Below are 19,437 nucleotides of genomic sequence, written 5' to 3'. Positions count from 1 at the left end.
CAGAATGAGAACTATGGCTTGGGCAAGAAAGGACTTGCACTGGGAACATAATGACCTCACATCTGGCTTTTAGGAATATAGCTGACCTTAGATAGAGATGACTTTGTCTCAGTTGTTATATTACTTAGTTCCTGTCAGTCTTTATGTATGCATTCTTCTGTTTTGTGTAAAGAGTCATTAAGCATCGGGTAACCTCAACGTACCTTGGGTGATGTGTCACCTAACTTCCTTATTTTCTTCTGTATCATAAGTCTGATGCTTCCTTTGAGAAATTACATTCAGATCAACACTCTTTTATGTTTGCATCTGTTTGTCTCCCTGCTGACTCCTTCATGCCTGTGTACCAGGACCCTGATTCTCCCGACACTTAAGGGGCCCCTGCGAGTTGAGGGGCTGAGTCCAGTCAGCACTCGTGATTTAACACAGCCAGGAAGGCACTGCACAGGTGAAGAATACATAGGCATGGGGCAGCACAGGTCCCCATAGGTCACTGTCAGCTTCCTAAGATAGCCATTGGGATGTCTACAGACAAACCCTGTTAATGTGTTCAGTTTGCTAATGCCACTGGGGTGAGGCCCTCACTTCATCCAAGGACTAGCACCATGTCAGCAGTCCACAACATGGTGTCTGTCTCCGAGCTCGCCTGCATCTACTCTGCCCTCATCGTGCAAGACAACGAGGTGATGGTCACAGAAGTTAAGATCAATGCCCTCATTAAAGCAGCTGGTGTCAGCATTGAACCTTTCTTTTCTGGCTCCTTTGCAAAGGCTCTGGCCAATGTCAACACTGGTAGCCTCATCTGCAATGATTGGGCTGCTGGGCCCGCTCCACTTGCTGGAGCTGCACCTTCTGGTGGTCCTGCTCTATCCACTGCTGCCACCCCAGCTGAGGAGAAGAAAGTGGAAGCAAAGAAGGAAGAGGCTGAGGAGTCCGAAGATGACAGGGGCTTTGGTATTTTTGACTAAACTGCTTTTGTTAACTTGTCCAATAAAGAGCTGAACCTGTACCTGAATTGTACCTCCTGATACCTTTACACAAGAGTACAAACTTTAGTGCATAATGTACCTGTTAGATATTTTGCATATTACTGTAGTATTGAGCATCTGTAAAAATGCATACTGAGGGGAATATATGTCTATAAAGAATTTGCACATATTCTTAGGTAACACACTTATATCCAGTAACACAAGATTATTGATTCTGAAGAAAAGAGTCTGATAAGGGTCAACAATCTATTCAAATATTATGCCACTCTTGAGGAAGGATTGACTTTTCTGACTTGAAGCCTTGTTGCTTGGTATCTGTTACATGAACAAGTTCATCCTGCAGAGAAATTCTGCAGATAGGCTTTAAGAAACCTTAACAGAAGTGAATGCATTCATGAGTAAGTGTGTGTGTGTGTGTGTGTGTGTGTGTGTGTGTGTGTGTGTGTGTAGTTTTACAAGGATTTAGGCCAGGAGAGATATGTGCAAATTGGAACACAAGTTTGTGGAATCTACTTTGGATATTTTTTTAAGCTTCAATTATATTTTTATGCTTCAAATATATATTTTTTTCAAGTGTATTAGTTCATACTTAATTCTAAATAGATGTTTCATTCTCAGAACCGCAAATGTTTGCCAGAGAATTTTCACAGTGGTTAATGTTGGTTGATGCTGATATTTTATTTATTTATATTTCATGTAATCCCCTTTCCTGATTTTCCCTTCTGGAAGCCCCCTATCCCATCCTCCCTCCCTGTGCTTCTGTACAAGTGCTCCCCCACACACCGACTCCTGCCTCCCCACCTTGACATTCCCCTACACTGGGGTATGGAGCCTTCACAGGACCAAGGGCCTCTCCTCTCATTGGTGCCTGATAAGGCCTTCCATTTGCTACATAGGCAGATGGAGCCTTGGATCCTTCCATGTGTACTCTTTGGATGGTGGTTTAGTCCCTGTAAGCTCTGGAGGGTTTGATTGGTTGATATTGTTGTTCTTCCTATGGGTTGCAAACCCCTTCAGCTCCTTGAGTCTTGTCTCTATCTCCTCCATCAGGAACCCAAGCTCAGTCCAATGGGTGGCTTCAAGCATCCACCTCTGTATTTGTCAGGCTTTGGCAGAGCCTCTCAGGAGAGAGATACATCAGGCTCCTCTCAGCAAGCACTTCTTGGCATCCACATTAGTATCTGGGTTTGATGTCTGTATATGGGATGGATTCCCAGGTGGGTCAGTGTCTGGATGGCTTTTCTGTCATTCTCTGCTCCACAGCTCAGAATAACCAAGATATAATTTACAGTACATATGAAGCTCAAGAATAAGGAAGATCAAAGTGTGGATGCTTTAGTCCTACCTAGATTGGGGAACAAAATATTCAAGGGAGGAAATATGGACATTTTTTATATAGTGATCAAGGTCAGGTTGTTCGATTTGCACCCTATAGACATTTCACTCTGAGCCTTCTAACAGATGTTCAAAAATGGTTAGGAATTACATCAAAATATAGTCTTTTTTACAAACATATGGTCATCCCAACATGGAGGAAAACAAAACTATTTGAATAATAAATCTTAGGTACAAACGAAAATTATATACTGCTATCTTTGTGGGGTTTTTTTAGGAAAATGGTTATGTAAGAAATGAGTCTTACAATATCTGTACTATGTAAACCTTCCATCTACCTAAGAGCCTAGATATGCAGTCTCCAGTCCATATTTAACTGGTTCAAAGCATAATCTGGGAACTCAACCTAAAAGAAACTTAAGACTGACAGCATATGTTGAATTCAAATTTATGCTAGGCTGATTAGTCTGATAATTAGCCTGTCATGAATGCAATCAGTCACTAAAGCAACTTTTCTTAATTCATCTTCTGCTTGTGTATGGAGTGATTTCACTCTGGCAACGTATATTATTTCCATCAGCTTTATCTGCAGTCTTTTTACAAAAAGAAATATTTACAATAATGTTTCTGAGATAAGCTGTGGCTCAGGTCACCTTGATCCCAGTCTGTGCCCCCTGTTACAATGACATTGGTTTTTCTCATAATTAAACTTCTCAAATTCTTTTTTTTTAATAAATGAAGCCTGTTTTATTACTTCAATTGTTAATGATAAAAAAATTTCAGCAGAGCTGTTGCATTTTAAAAAAGTGAAACTACATACCATGTTTCTAGCTCAGTAAGCAGATGGACCTGATGGATGTGATGCCAGCACATCTTATGAAGACCCGTAAATTAAAGAACTACTAGTTAGTGATTATAAGACAAAATGCATTCATAGTTTCAGCTTCTTTCTTCTTCCACGGCCATCAAGGGCACTGTCCATATTACATTTCTGTGTGGAAGGTTTTGGTCCTCTTTTCTTTTTCTCTGCCTTCTCCTTTTCTTCTAGTTCCATATTTTCTCTTTCAATCAAAGTAATTAAGGTATTACACCTCCTCTGGAGCTCCATCGCAGTTCTGGACTTGAGAAACCAATGAAATCTAAACTGAGGGGAGTTTCGGATGCATTGTCGTAATTCATCATACACATTTTCCTTGTCGAAGCCAAGCTTGTGCAGCATACAAATGAGAAAATGATCCTCTTCTTCAATATAGTTTTTCTTTTGTTAGTACCATATGATATTCTTAGCTGATGAAAGGGTGCTTTGTACCGTCCAATCTTTGTATCTAGTGCTTTCTTGATACTTATTCTTCTTTGAATTCTTGCCTCTCCCCTTTCAATCTGAGCCATAATCTTCTCTATGTCCTAAAGCTCATTGCTTCTTTCCCAGAACACAGCTGAGTATTCAATGACTTCTTCTGGAGTTTTTCCTTCTACTTTTCTGGCTATATTTTCAATATCATCACGACCCCACTTCTCATTAGCCTTGATAAACTGGTTAAAATCTCTCTTATTCCAATTTGTAAACCCCTGTGTCAGAAGCTTCTCTTTTTCCTCTAACTCCTCATCATTGAGGGGCTCTGCTTCATCAATTTTTAGCTGTTCTTTCTGTGCCTGTGCTGCATTAGGTAGATCAGGACTCCGAGGTACCTTATACCCAATAGTTTTCCTGTAATATAGAATTTCTTTTTCCAGTAATTCACATAAACCCGGAGGAAAGAACTGGAAATCCTGAACATTTGGTTGTTTTGGAGGTCGAGGTGCCTTGGGTGCTTTAGGCTAACACGGAGAGCTTCCCTGAAATATACATCAACAGCATAGTTGGCTTTTCTTTCTCTTTTTGGTGGTTCAATCCACTCTGTGAATGCAATCTTTTGTTTTTCTCTATAGTCTTCTCCTTCAAAGTTATAAACGCTGGACTCTGTATCCATCGTAAAGTTTCTAAGTGAACTTTCACCCATCTTGGAGAGAGCTTTTCATTCATTTCTGCAGTCTTCTTTGCACCTCTTTCTAAAATACCATCAATATCCTCATCAGTGATTTCACTTTCTTTTGAAGCAAACACATGTGTGGCACCACGTCGAATCATTTGAAGCATTTCATCTTTCCCAGTTTAGTTCAGGTTCTGATCTACAAGCCTCCCTTGTTGAATTACTATCGAATCCAGTCTAAGTTTCATCTCAGCACGTTCCACTATTCTTTCTTCCACAGTATTATCAGTTATAAAGCAAAACACTCGGACAGTCTTCCTTTGTCCAATTCTATGGGCATGGTCCATAGCCTGAAGATCAACTTGAGGATTCCAATCTGAATCATATAAAATTACTACATCAGCAGTTGCAAGATTGATGCCCAGACCACCTGAAAGTGTGCTTAGCATAAATACAAACTTTGTGCTATTTGGTTCATTGTATGGATTGATGGAGTCTTGTCTCTCATCATGGGGTGTCTGTTCATCCAACCTGCAGTACTCATAATTTCTCCACATGCAATAATCTTCCAAGATGTCTAATACTCTTGTCATCTGACTAAAGATTAGTACTCTTGAACCTTGTTCTTTCAGTTTAGGGAGTAGCTTGTCTAACACCACCATCTTGCCACTGTTGGTAACTAGATGCATATCTGTTGTGTACAGTGGAGCAGGTTCAGCTCCATCGAAGAGATACGGATGATTGCAGCATTTCCTCAACTGCATCAAAATGTTCAATAGCCTCATTTTGTCCATCTTCCCTGTTGAGTTTAATATGTCTACATCTTTCATTAATATCCGAGTATACCATTCTCTTTGCATTTTGCTAAGACCCACATAGATTTTTACTTTTTTTTGGAGGCAAACTCTTTTCAACATCAGCTTTAATTCGACGAAAGAGGAATGGACTCAAAACCATATGAAGCCTCTCAACTAGCTTTTGATCCCCAAGGCAATTATTTGTATCAGACCAGGAGTCAAAGTCATCAGCTGAATTAAACACATCTGGTAACAAAAAGTTTAGAAGTGACCAGAACTCATGCAAGTTGTTCTGAAGAGCACAGACTTCTCTTTAATAAGCATTTCATAAGATGTGACACACACATTCCACTATCCTGGTAATAAAACATCCCTGACAAATGCAGCTTTCTCTTTATCTCCTATCAAGCAAACAGACCTAAGTGTTGGTATCCATCTCTTGAATTCACTCATCCAGTTGTGCAATGTAGACTTGGGAACCAAAACCATATGAGGGCCAGGAATATTTCTATAGTGTTTCATGTATCCAAGAAGAGAAATTGTTTGAAGTGTCTTTCCCAAACCCATTTCATCTGCAAGGATCCCACTGATGCCATTCTCATACAGAGAGATGAGCCAATTCAATCCTCGCACCTGATAATCTCAGTTTACCCCATTTTATATATGATGGAGAATCGTCAAATCGAGTACAAACATTAGTTGCTTTGGAACTTGCTGTTAATAGCTCTTCATCCTCCTCTTGCTCTGTTCTACGGTGTCAGTAATCTCCAACTGAAAGCAAATTCTGTTTTTCATCCTTTTTTACCCGTGGGCGCCCTGGTTTCATTTTCAAGGGTGAGGTTGGAGTCTTCTGAGCAGCAGGCTGAATGAAATGTGCGAACAGCTCTGTCTGCTTTAATAAATACTCAAATCTATTTGCTCGGTCAGTTTGCATTTTTTCTTCATATGTAGGATCTGGTTCTTGGATTTCTTTTTGCTTTCCAGGTGATCCGTGATCAAATACTTCCTCCATCTCGGTGTCCGCGGGGCCGGGGCCCGAGCCCGCAGCACACGGAGCCGCGGGCGCCGCGCAGCCCTCGGGGCTGCCTTTGTTGCCGCTGCTGCTCCTTGGAAGGCGCGCTCTCGGGAGGCGGGAGCGGCGGAGGCTCCACTGCGGACGACGTGTTCCGGCTGCGTTGCCCGCCACGGCCACGGGCAGGCGCGGCGCCGAGGGAAGCGGCTTGGGCCTGCGCGACACTGGCGTCCGGGCCACTGGAGGAGCGAGACGCGCCCGGAAGCTCTCACGCGCGAGGGCTCCGCCACCCCGGCTCGCTCGCCTCGCCGTCCTCTTCCGCGGGACTCTGCTCCACTGGCGTCTACCTCACGGCGGGAATCACGTCGACGGGAGTGGGCAGGGCCAGTGGGGTCACGGAGGTCAGGGAAGGCGGGCTGACTCTGAGGAGGCGGAGGGCCGAAGGAAAGGGAAAGGAAAACGGAAGGTTCTCAGAGGCCTCACGGCGTCTTCTCCTCTCCGGGAGTGGATTCTCTTCTCCATCCAACCAGGACAGCTACCTACGCCACCCGCTCTCAACCCTCGCGAGATCGCTCATTCCCCCTTAGAAGGCCGGCTCGCGAGGGCGCGTGCGCATGCTCCTCTTTGGCCCCGCCTCCTCCAGGCCTCTAGCAGGCTGTGGAGCCGAGTGGGCGGGGTCTCGAGGAAGCGCGACAGCGGTGCTTTGCGCCTTCGCTCCTCCAAGTGACTGGAGCTGGGTCTTCACCGCTCCGTTAACCGCTCGGCTCGCTGTCTCCCGCCGCGCTAGGGCTCCCTCTTGGGAATGGCAAGGAGCAAAGGCCTGGGCTGGCCTTCGTTGTCCTGCTGCCTTCACTCACGGACGTGACGTTAAGTGACGTTGGACTTCTGAGAGGAAAAATCACCTCAGAATTAAAAAGTCTGCGTGTTCGCTCCTTCAGTTGGCTTCGTTTAGAGAGTTCGGTGTTTGTCAAGTTCAAGTTAAGGCAGAAGACGCGCTGCCCTGTTACAATGGCAGCAGATGAAGGCAGATAAATGATGGCGAGTTTTCACATGAAACAGCAACTTCTCAATTTCTTCTCAAATTCTTGAGGGAAAAGGTCCTACCAAAACTAAGTTGTTGTACCTTGGGGATTTTTCAATTATATTGTCTTGGTATTGATCTTTCAATTTTGTTACCTTTATGCATCTCTGATCTGACCTCTTAATTGTTTCTATCCCTAATGTTTCCCAGTCATGAGACTTTTCATTCCTTTGATCAGCTACTTTCATACATGTGTCTGTTTAGAGCAACATCTCCTGTAGCTCAGCCTTTCATCAAGCTCTATAATTAAGAATTGCTGTCATAGGTTTTACTGTTGTGAATACAAAGGTAACCAAGGCAACTCTTATGAGGACAAAAGAACATTTCAATGGGGATGGCTAACAGGTTCAGAGGTTCAGTCCATTATCATCAATATGGGGACATGGCAGGATCTAGGAAGCCTCTCACACCCCAGGTCTACAAGACTTTCTAGAGGTTTCTCTCCAATCTCCAAATTCTACTGCTCCATATTTCCATTCATTCTTCTGGCCCTCTGGGCTCTCTCTTGTCTCCCACCCATAAATCATCCTGCTCCCCTTTTTCCCTCCCTCTCACTTCTCCCACCTAAGTCCCTCCTTAGGCAGAGAAGAAATAAAAGAACTAGTTCATTTTTTTAAAAAAATAACTTTTGAGATTATGATTAAATCATTTCAATCTCTTCAGTCCTCCCTAATGTTGAATATTAAACCCTGGAACAAAAGGCCAACGTGCCTAATTAACAAATCAAATCAGTCCTTGGTTCCAGGTTCTCCAAAGAATCCTCTATCCCTATCTGTTACATACAGTGCATTGCTGTCCTTTCCAGACCCCTAGCACAGAGGCTGGGCAAATGTCCTCCCAGCTGCTCTTCCTCATGTAATGCATGCATTTGGCTACCTGGTCTTTTTTACTGATCATTTACCCTCCTGGCCTCTTGATCTGGCTTTTCCTCCTCCTTCTCCTCATGAGGCTCATAGTTCTGCCCATTGTAGACTGTTCCTGTGTCTGGCTATTCTCTTTCTTTTGATAAGAAACATTCTACTTCACCATACTTAGGAGAAGCCATATCCTTTCCTTTTTATTTCATTTCTTTTTTTTTCCCCCCATAGGTTTACTGTTTATTCATTGTTAAATGTTACAGAGTTCTTACACTGTAGGAACCATGCCTGAGAACCCAAAGAAAGAAATGGTGCAATGGACAGCCTCATCCACCCAGACAGTGTATTAAAACTTGATTCATATGCATTTTGATAATTTCACAATCTTAAAAAATAACAAGACTTGGAATTTACATCTGCTGCAGGTCTTCAGTGTTCCAGTACAGTATGCCATTAAACAAACTTTATCTTCTTTCTGTTCACGTCTTAAACCATAAACCCAAACAGAATGTGTGTTTGTGTGTCACACTGGGGTAAAGCATACTTTAAGGGAAGTTTGTGGCTCAAGGTGTTAGATTATTTGTTAAGGTTTCTGGTGCCCAAATGAACTCTTCAGTTTAACTAAGAATCTCAAGTCTCTAATCACCCCACCTCCTCCTGGCTGGTTCAGATCATGCCAACATTATTGCCCAGAAGTGGAATACAGACTGGTAGGAGACACTGGCCTCCACCTCCTGCTTCCCACACTGCTGCCCTAAATCCACTAAACATGCTCTCAAGCTGGGAAAACATACATTTCCTGTTCGATCTTGTCAGTAGTAAGGAAGTATGAACTGTGTTTGGCAAAGGGATTCATTTACAGAGAGAAACCCAGGCACTACTATCATATCACATAGTCATATGTCAACAGAGTATGTGTACTGAACCATCTGTAGGTAACTGACAGGCTATTTCATTAGGTAGAAAGAAATTTAGCAGTAACCTCTTCTGAGAGCCAAGTACTACTAGATAGTTAAATTGAAATTACTAACAACAGAAATGCTACATTACTGGCTATTCCTCTGCGTCTCCAAGTGATTACCAAACATATTCCCAAGGTGAATGTCAAGAGCTGGCTAAACAATGAATGGATCTACAGAATAGACCTTCACATTTGGGGCACACACAAGGATTTATCAGACACCATGGCAGATTCTTGTGCAACATGGGTGTTTTGCTCCTGTTACTTTGAACTGTTAAAAGCCAGGTCAGTGAAACCCTCTCCTCCTGAGCAGATGCCACACTCTGTCAACAGCAGTGTGCAGACACCATACTCTGTCCACAGCAGTTCAATCAGACCTGATTAGGAGACTTGAGCAGCACCTGGAGTGCAGCGGATCCACTGTCCTTTATATGCATCAAAGGCTATCTGGTTCCACCTAAGGATTGGCAAATTATAGGGCATTTCACAATTCCAATGCTTCTTTCAGGCTATTTCTCCACACAATATGCCCTTAAAAAACTTACTCCATGTCAAAGCAAGGCCTTAATGTGGAACCGAGCAAGCACTATCTGAATGAAAAATTATTCAAAGAAATAAGACTACACCCCACTCACTCCCCATTTGGTGTACCCAAGTTTGGTTGAATTAAATTGAGAGTTACCTCATACAACTAAAAACTTAAATCATTTCTGACAGTGGCTTGTTCCAGGGAGTGTAACATAGCCACAGCCTACAGAGTATGCCTTAGGATGGGGCACAGAACAGGTTAATTAAGGTCACTTAACTCTACAATTTTTATAGTGGATCAGAACCCAGATGGCTGACTTCTAAAGGCTTTCTGACAGGAATCCAGTAGAGTTGGTTCAAGGTTCACACAGGCACTAGTAGCTGTGACCTTATGTAGAAGATGTGATCCACATGAAATACACAACTAAGGGCAGCAAATCTGAGGTAGTCAACCTTTAAAAGGCTCAGTATCTGAACAAAAAGATGTTTGAATGACCACTGGCTGCAGGTTTGGTTTTATACGCAGAGCAACTGTGGAAACACTGTTGAATCTAATTCACAAATATTTAAGACAATGAAACACCCCTAAATCCAACACGCATCAAGATCAGTCGTGACTCTTGAACTTCCATAGTGCAACAGGGACAGTCACTGGACTTGAGGTCTTCAGTCAGTCACTGTAGATCCAGAAATCAAAACGACAAATGGCTGTTCTGGGTGGTTAGCTGTGCTCTAGTTACCTTGGAAGGCTTAGCAAAGACCATTCCTTAGCTGTACTGTGTGTGGCTGTACTTCTGATTCTCAAGTACAGCATACTGGTTGTCTAGCTGAAGTTTAAGGGCCTCGGTTTTTTTTTTTTTTTTTTTTTTTTTTTTTGGTTTTTTGAGACAGGTTTTCTCTGTGTAGTCCTGGCTGTCCTGGCACTCACTTTGTAGACCAGGCTGGCCTCGAACTCAGAAATCCGCCTGCCTCTGCCTCCCGAGTGCTGGGATTAAAGGCGTGCGCCACCACGCCCGGCTGGCCTCGTTTTTTGAAACCTCCTCCCTATCTCTATTTTTGTGTCTTACTACTTCAAAGCTCTTCTCCATTTCTTTATCATCCGGCTCTCTACATGCTTGGCAGTGGACTGCAGGGATGGGAACTGTGTGTCACTGTATATTTCCGGTGGTCCATGTGGCATTTTTCTTGTTGTGGTTAGCCTTGCCCCAGGAGGCCTAAATACACCACTGGGCATTGCTGGCTCCGGGGTTTCTGTACCTGTTACTGGAGCAGGAGGCACTTGTACCTGAACCGTTTTATTCCAGAGACCTGAAGATTTTTCTGCTCCACTGCCACCTCCACCTTCCTCCCAATTATCTCCTGGATCTACTCTCTTCTATTTATCATCATCTTCCTTTTCACTTATTTGCATTGCCTGAACTCTTAATCTGCTGTAATCAACCTCTCCTTGCTCAAATTCTTTTTTTTTAAATTGGGTATTTATTTCATTTACATTTCCAATGCTATCCCCAAAAGTCCCCCACACGCTAACCCACCCACTCCCACTTCTTGGCCCTGTCGTTCCCCTGTACTGAGGCATATAAAGTTTGCACGACCAGGCCATCTTATTCATATGCAGCTAGAGACACGAGCTGGGGGGGGGGGGTGTTACTGGTTAGTTTATATTGTTGTTCTACCTATAGGATTGTAGATCCCTTTAGCTCCTTGGGTACTTTCTCTAGCTCCTCCATTGGGGGCCCTGTGATCCATTCTTTCCACTCATTTTCATCCTTCTTTATGGCCTTGCCCTCCGGGCCCGTGCTCCCTCCGTCTCTGGACCTGGCACCGGAGCCCAAGCTTCCGCCATCGCCCAGCCTGGAGCCCGCCACCAAGGCTGAGAAGGACTTAGCTCTGGTAGAAAGGAAATTGCAGGATATACAACTAGTTCGTATTGTTCCAAAATGGCCTGCATCTTAGTTACCTTACTTTCTACTCATTCCCCTACAGGCATTCTCATGCAGAAGGAAGATTATATATTAGAGTTGATATTTTAAAAACATAAACAGAGTAAGAAATTAAAATCCTACATGGAGATAGACTCTGAATTGTTACGAAAAAGAAAAAGGCGACTTCAAAAATTAGTTGGAATGGATCCAGTTGAAATCGTAGTGCCTCTATTAATGCAGATACTGACTCACTATGGACACAACATGACTGTTGGTAAAAAAAAAAAAGCATGCAGTAGTTTCTTGGAGTTATTAACAACAGATACCCTGAAAGCAAGTGACTTCAGTTCATAAAATGAACAACTTGAATTTTCCCTCATACACTAGAGGGACTTCCAGTCTGGATCCGCTACATTTTACACTGAGGCTAATAAATCAGCCAAGGCAGAAGATTTAAGTAAGGTGGCTGAGAGTCCCTAGAAAACAGTTCAAAAATCTTAATTATGTGCAATACTCATGATGTTCTCAGATTTTCAAGAGTCTTAATATAGTAACTGACTCTCAATATACAGAAAGGGTTGTTTTACACATAGAGACTGCTGATCTTATTTAGGATGATTCTGAATTGACTTCACTATTTATTCAACTACAATAAATAATCAGAAATAAGAGTAATTGACTATATATAAGACATATATGATCCCATACAGTGTAGACGCCTGACTTGCTAGCAAGAAAGACGCCACAACAGGATCCTTCTGCAACACATTTATTGGGAGAGCATTTACTGCGAATGCGAAAGACCCCGAGCCCCAGAACTGGTGCTGCTTATATAGGCCTAGGGGAGGCATGTCTACACCTGATTGGTTATGCTTTCAGTACCTCATTAACATGCCTCGGGCCAGGCAGTGACTCAGCAAAAAACTCTTTTGCACATGTGCACATTGGTTGTTTACCCATATTCATGGGTGGTGGCCAGCAGTAGCCAGTGTCATCTTGTAATGGCATATGTGGCTTCCCACATCTCCCCCTTTTTGTTTTAATAAGATGATGCTGGACTAGGCCTGTGCAATTATGGCCATCCACCACGGCTCCTGTTTTAGGTCGTTCCTCTGTGTCACAGCTTTACCCGTCATAGGGTAACCCTATTGCCACCAGGCCCCGTGTCTTAGGTTGGTCTGTGCATGAGGTACCCGTCTTTGGATACCGCAGTGCTGTGTGACAGTAACTGCTAAATGACCTAGGGCGAACTCTACAAAAGAGGCCAGCCAAGTTTTAAGGAAATGAATTAGCAGGGAAATCATGATCACCCTACCGCATGGAATGAGGAAACCTCAGAGATGTGTAAGGGCTGATCAATGATTGTTGAGTCTCTCTCATCCCAGTGCAATGGATCCTTAAATCTGTGGGGTGCAAGAGCAGAGAACTCAGATGCCGACTAATTCTTGAGCATAGATATCCAAACTTCAGGGGAGGTGCCGTTTTCAATGGCTAAAAGTGCCTGAGTTATAATCACCTTGTCAGGTTTTTGTTGGGTTCTGAATTTGCAAACCAACCAAAGCATGAATGCCAGTCCACAGCATATGGCAGCTCAAAACAAAATCACTCCCACCCATTCCTTAAAGTAAGAAAATGCAGAGGTAAGCCAAGAGGTAAAGTCTCCAAGGGTCACTGGTTCCACTCTGGTTCCATTAAGGTTCAGGATCTGTATCTGGTATACTTATCCCCGTCTTAATCATCAGGAGTAAGAATAACAGGATCATCTTGGGGTTCATCTTGATCTTTCACAGTCCTTGTCAGTCGCGTCAGAACCCAAAGTGGATTATCTTCACTCTGTGGAAAAACACAAACAGCTCCCCTGGATCTGATTAATATGGGATCTGGGCCATACCATTTGTTATCAAGGACATTTTTCCACTTAACCATTTCATTGGGCAGTTGAGGCCATTCTCCGTGCCTTTCGGCAGGTGATCTTCCAGCATCATCCAATTTTAAAAAATTAAGAGTAAAAATTGCAAGGGATAGAGCCATCTTTGGCGTAATAGCCTCTATTCTGCCTTTTTGTTTTTGTAAATATTGTTTCAAAGTACAATGGGCTCTTTCAATAATGCCTTGGCCCTGTGGATTATAGGGCAATCCAGTAATATGTTTCACTTGCATTTGTTTGCAAAATTGACTAAATTTAGAAGAAGTATATGCAGGACCATTATCTGTCTTTAGTACCAGGGGCTTGCCCCATGCAGCCCAAGCCTCTAAGCAGTGGGATATGAAATGAACTGCCTTTTCCCCTGTAAAGGGAGAGGCATGTAGGACACCAGAACTGTTATCAATGGACACATGTATATATTGTAATTTACCAAAAGCTGGGATATGTGTGACATCCATCTGCCAAACATCTAGGGGTCTCAATCCGCGAGGATTAATGCCCACTGAAGGTGCATTAATAAATTCTACACATTTACCACACTGTAAGACCATATCTGGAGCTTCTGTTCATGTGAGCTTAAACTTCTGTTGCAGTGTAGAAGCAGGGACATGATAAAGTTGATGAAAATTCTTAGCATCTTCAATAGAACTTTGTGATAGCAAAACCATATCTCTGGTGGCTGAATCAGCAATTAAATTTCCCTTAACCATAGGTCCAGGTAATGATGTATGTGCTCTAATATGTTGAATATAAAAGGGATGCTCACACATCAAAATACAATCTTGTATTTTCATCAAAATTTCAGATACTGGACTAGACTGCTTAAAATTTCCAGCAGTCTCTAATGCTAGTACAGCATTAACTACATAAACAGAATCAGAGATAATATTTATGGGCATAAGGAATCTTTTAAAAACTTCTAAAACCACCAAACATTCCACCAATTGAGGGGCTCCTGGTGTAAATTGCAACCGTACAGCCTATTCATTAATCACATAACTTCCAATTCCTGTTTTGGATCCATCTGTATAAATATCAATGGCTCCCTTTATAAGGGTATTAGCCGTCAACTTTGGAAATATCACTGGATGCAATAACATAAAATGTAATAAAGGATGTTTAGGATAATGATTATCAATTAAACCAGAATAACTACATCTTAGAATGGCCCATTCATCTATGGTAGCATACAATATTTGCATTTGTGCGGCAGTATATGTAATAATTATGCTATCAGGCATTTTTCCAAAGTGAGTAATTGAACTTTTTATACCTTTATGGGCCATATTTGCCACCATGGTGGGATAATGCTCTATAGTCTTATTAGGGGATATATGTGGATGTATCCATACCAAAGGGCCATCTTGCCATAACACAGCAGTTGGCAAATTTATGGTTCGTAATATGCATAGGCACAAAGGTTCTTGCTCATTTATACGATTTAACTGTGCCTTTTTCTACCTTCCTAAGAACATCAGAAGCCTCAGGTGTTAATTGTCTCAATGAGGTAATATGTGATTCTTCTTCTAAAATTTGAAATAAAGGTTTTAATTCTGAAGTAGGGATCCTTAAATAAGGTCTAATCCAATTTATATCTCCTAATAATTTTTGAAAATCATATAATGTCTTTTGTGGGGTAACACACCGTAAAGTAATAGTGGCTCCCAAAAAATGACTAACACTAGACTTCTGTACCTTTTCTGGTGCAATAATCAAGCCATTATTTTTTAAAGTTTCATTAAGCAAGCCATAGGCTTGCTGTATACTTTCTTCTATAGGTCCACAAGTCAAAATGTCATCCATATAGTGACAGATTTTTAAGGAGGGGAAACCATCTCTAACTGGTTGAAAAGCTTTTCCTACATATAACTGATATATGGTAGGGCTATTTGCCATTCCTTGGGGTAATACCCGCCATTGATACCTTTTATCAGGCTCCATATGATTAATAGAAGGCAAGGTAAATGCAAATCTAGGTTTATCTCTTTTATTTAATGGGATGGAAAAGAAACAATCCTTAATATCCACTACTATAATTTTCCAGTCCTTAGGTAGAGCTGAGAGTAGGGGGAGTTCTCTTTGTACAGGACCCATAACTTGCATTTGTGCATTAATGACTCTTAGGTCATGCAACAATCTCCATTTACCTGACTTCTTCTTTACAACAAAAATAGGGGTATTCCAGGGTGACTGCGTGGGTTCCACATGCCCAAGGTCTAATTGTTCTTGAACTAATTCTTTAGCTGCTTTTAACTTCTCAGAGGGTAAAGGCCACTGAGGCACCCACACCATGTCCTCCGTACACCATGGAATGGGCAAAGGCTCCCCAGCGGCCCCTAGAAAAAACCCAGCCCTTTCTTATCTGCTTTTTCAGTGGCTTTAACTGGTGAAACTCTGCCTTGTAAATTTTTTCCAAGACCTAGTCAAGGTATATATCCCATTCCTTTCATCATTTCCTTGCTTTTCTGAGAGTAATCATTAGTCAGTATAAAGTTCATAGCTGACAATACATCTCTTTCCCATAGATTTACAGGTAAAGGGAGTATATAAGGTTGAAAAAGCCCTGTCCTTCCTTCTTTATCCTTCCATTGTAAGGATTTTGCACTTATAGCTGGGGTATCCTAATCCTTGTAGGCTATGTGATGATTGATTAACAGGCTAAGAAGCAGGCCACCAGTTACTGGATACAATGCTTTTATCCGTTCCTGTATCCATTATTCCTTGAAAGGTTTTTCCTTCTATTTGTAATTGTAAAGTGGGACGATTATCCAAATCTAAAGATATGTACGCCACATTAGTTCCTGTAGAACCAAGTCCCTTATCCCTTTGGGGATCCTGGCCACTAGAGAACATGTTATGCAAACTAGGAAGAATCAGCAATTGAGCAATGTGATCTCCAGGAGAAATGGCCATGATACCTCAGGGTGCAGAACACATAATTTTAACGTGTCCCTCATAATCTGAGTCTATAACTCCAGGATGTATTACCAATCCTTTCAAGGCAGAAGAGGACCTACCCAACAGAAGGCCCACTGTATCCTTTGGTAAGGGACCTCTAAAATCTGAGGAAATAGGTTGGCACCCCATTTGAGGTGTAAGAATTACTCTGGAGGTGGCACAGATGTTCAATCCTGCTGAACCTGGAGTGGCTCTCCTCGGTCTTTGGGTGGCCTCATGGACACTGTGGTCTGGAGTGCCCCACACATTTGGGGGCCCTGGGGACGGGGGCCCCTCACTCCATTTTTTGGCTGTTTCACTTTAAACTGAGGTATTGGCCTTCCTGTTACATCTCTGGTTGATCTGCATTCATTTGCCCAATGTCTTCCTTTCCCACATTTTGAGCAAATGCCTGGCAGTTTCTTTTTAAACCTATTCTTTCCATTCTTTGTACATTGCTTTTGTATATGACCTGTTTGTCCACAATTATAGCAGGTTATTCCTTTTGTTTGCGTCATCAAAACTGCGGCAGCCAGCCCTGCATTTGAAAGGGGTCCTCCTATTTCTCTACAGGCCTTCATCCATGCCTGAAGTCCTTTCCCTTTCCAAGGTGTAATAGCATTTCTGCATTCTTTGGTACATTGCTCATAAACTAATTGTTCAATTAGCGGCATTACGGCCTCAGAATCACCAAATATGCGTCCTACTGCTTCCATCATGCGAGCCACAAATTCAGAGAACGGCTCATTAGCTCCCTGAATAATTTTTGTCAGATTACCAGATACCTCTCCTCGATTAGGCAATGCTTTCCAAGCTTTCACTGCTGCCTGATTGATTTGATCATAGACCTGCACTGGGTATCCTAATTGATTGTTTGTCCATATACCCTGATCTGTAAGCATCTCAAAGCTCCATGCTTGTTGCCCTGCAGTAGCATTAGCACGGGCCTGACTCAAACACAGATCATGCCATATAGACTTCCAGTCTAGATACTGTCCCATCGTAAGACATGCCTTTACCACACTCATCTAATCAGAAGGAGTCATGGCATGGTGAGCCAGTCTATTAATTTGAGACTGAGTAAACGAGGCATTGACTCCATAAGTCCTTACTGATTCTGCTTAATCTTTCACTTGTTTATGCGATATTGACTCATAATATCACTGTTGAGCTTGATCCTGAAAAACAGGAAAAGCCTGACATATTTTATGCAATCCTTTAGGAGTGCAAAAGGAGTGGCCACTGCCAATTGTTTTCTTTTCTGTATAAGGCGGAGGCGGTGGGGGAACACTGAGACTCCTCCCTATTGGACCATATCTTTCTGCCTCATACTCTGCAGCAGCCTCCTCCAAATCTTCCTCCTCCCCTGCTGATAATTCCGAGTCCTCAGAGCTAGATAATTCTAGTAACTCAAAGTCCTCAAGAGGAGGGTAAATTGACTTAATTTTTTGGTCTTCATTCTTTATATTATCTTTTGTATCTTTATATTTTAGGTTCTTTTCTTTTTTTTTCTTTTTATATCTCTTATTTTACTTATTTTTCTGTGCTTGCCTTCTTTTTCATGTCTCTCTGTTTCTGACATACTTTCCTGGTGCTCCTGCAAAAGTCACTGCCCTTCCTTAACAGCTGGCTCACATTTCTTGACCTGGATACAAGCCTTAATCAGCTTCCATAATGGCCTTGTTCCTGCTTTCACTTTCCCTTCTGCCTCCTCTCTCATTATATCTCTCCCTAGCTTTTCCCAACTAGGTAGCGTCAGTGACCCAGTGGGGGTAAACCAAGGAGCGAGTCTGTCTATCTCTTTTAAGAATCCTCTCACTGTACTTTCAGAAATCTTTAAACCTCATTCTTTGAGCAAGGCTTGCACCAGCCCCACTAACGGCATAGACTGGCCGGTACCCATACTCGTCCTGGACTGAAGCATCGTTGAGATACTCACTTATCTATGTGAGGTTCTTAGCCCCAAGGTCGACTCATGAGTTTATCTACACTTGTTTTATGATCTTTTGTATCTGCCTAGCTATTCCCAGCAGATACACTCGTGTCCAGGGCGATGGCAATTAAGGCAATGTCATAATATCAAGGCAAGAAAGAAAGCAAGCAACACAACCCCAGCAACAATTACCGGATCTATTCCATAAGAAAGCATACCTCTCAGAGACTTACATTAATTAATTTTGCTTACCGGTACCACTGTTCCCCAGCTAAAGAATACTGAATCCACACAGTTGAATCCTTCTCAACAGTTTGCTTTATGGGAACACTTCATTAACTGCTCAATCCCAGTGATACACTTCTGAATCCTCCCTGTAACAGGGAGTCTTCGCTTGTGCCTGACGATGTTTATTTTCCCGGGTTTCAGCACCACTTTGTAGACGCCTGACTCACCAGCAAGAAAGACACCACAACAGGATCCTTCTGCAACACGTTTATTGGGAGAGCATTTACTGCGAATGCGAAAGGCAGGGAAACAGACAGTTTATATTTGCCACAAACAAAATAAAATACATTCAATTTCTTCTAACTCAGAAAGTGGAAAACTGCATGACAAGAAATTCAAGTATCTGAAGAAAGAAACAGGAAGATATCAGAAGGTGGAAAGATTTCCCTTGCTCATGTATCAATGGGATAAGCATATGAATATGTCCATCTTACTAAAAAAAAATCTAAAGATTCAGTGCAATTCCCATCAAAATTCTAGTACAATTCTTCACAGATCTTGAAAGAAAAATTCTCAACTTCATATGGAAAAGCAAAAACACACAGGATAGATAAAATATTCCTGAACAACTAAAAGAACTTCTGGAGGTATCAATATCTGTAACTTTAACCTGTACAGCAGAAAAATAAGTAATAAAAATTTGCATGGAACTGGTATAGAATTAGATAGGTGGATCAACGGAATTCAATAGAACACCCAATAATAAACCCACTCACCTACAGACACTTAATTTTTGGCAAAGAAGCTAAAGCTGTACACTGAAAGGTGAGAGCATCTTCTACAAATGATGATAGTTTAACTGGACATCTTCATGTAGAAAAATTCATATAGATCAATATTTATCACCCTGCATATCACTTAAGTCCAAATGAATCCAAACCCTCATTATAAATCTATACA

General features: G+C 42.1%; 1 protein-coding gene and 2 pseudogenes across 3 annotated transcripts; 1 reads left to right on the top strand and 2 right to left on the bottom strand.

The window, feature by feature from the left end:
• Nucleotides 1–602: 602 nt before the first annotated feature.
• On the top strand, nucleotides 603–965 carry LOC147004060 (large ribosomal subunit protein P1-like). Of its 3 annotated transcripts, none has more exons than XM_085838615.1 (2): nucleotides 621–695; nucleotides 768–965. In XM_085838615.1, the coding sequence occupies exons 1-2, from the start codon at nucleotides 621–623 to the stop codon at nucleotides 963–965; spliced, it is 273 nt and encodes a 90-aa protein (XP_085694741.1). The 3 variants fall into 3 exon arrangements, with proteins under 3 accessions (XP_085694739.1, XP_085694741.1, XP_085694740.1); XM_085838614.1 differs by having other exon boundaries at nucleotides 621–795; nucleotides 862–965; XM_085838613.1 differs by having other exon boundaries at nucleotides 603–965.
• Nucleotides 966–3,214: 2,249 nt separating this feature from the next.
• On the bottom strand, nucleotides 3,215–6,135 carry LOC147004059 (SWI/SNF-related matrix-associated actin-dependent regulator of chromatin subfamily A member 5 pseudogene; annotated as a pseudogene).
• Nucleotides 6,136–10,294: 4,159 nt separating this feature from the next.
• Nucleotides 10,295–10,938, bottom strand: LOC147004058 (protein CDV3-like; annotated as a pseudogene).
• Between the last annotated feature and the right edge of the window lie 8,499 nt (nucleotides 10,939–19,437).

This window comes from Mus caroli, unplaced genomic scaffold (assembly GCF_978045245.1).
Source record: "Mus caroli unplaced genomic scaffold, Mus_caroli_1 scaffold_6, whole genome shotgun sequence".
Lineage (NCBI taxonomy): Eukaryota > Metazoa > Chordata > Mammalia > Rodentia > Muridae > Mus > Mus caroli.
Note: the sequence above shows the minus strand (reverse complement) of the source record. Positions and strands in the feature narration are given on the sequence as shown.

Excerpts from the sequence above, each read along its gene's own strand:
- LOC147004060 (XM_085838613.1), top strand. The coding sequence starts at position 603 with ATGTCAGCAGTCCACAACATGGTGTCTGTCTCCGAGCTCGCCTGCATC.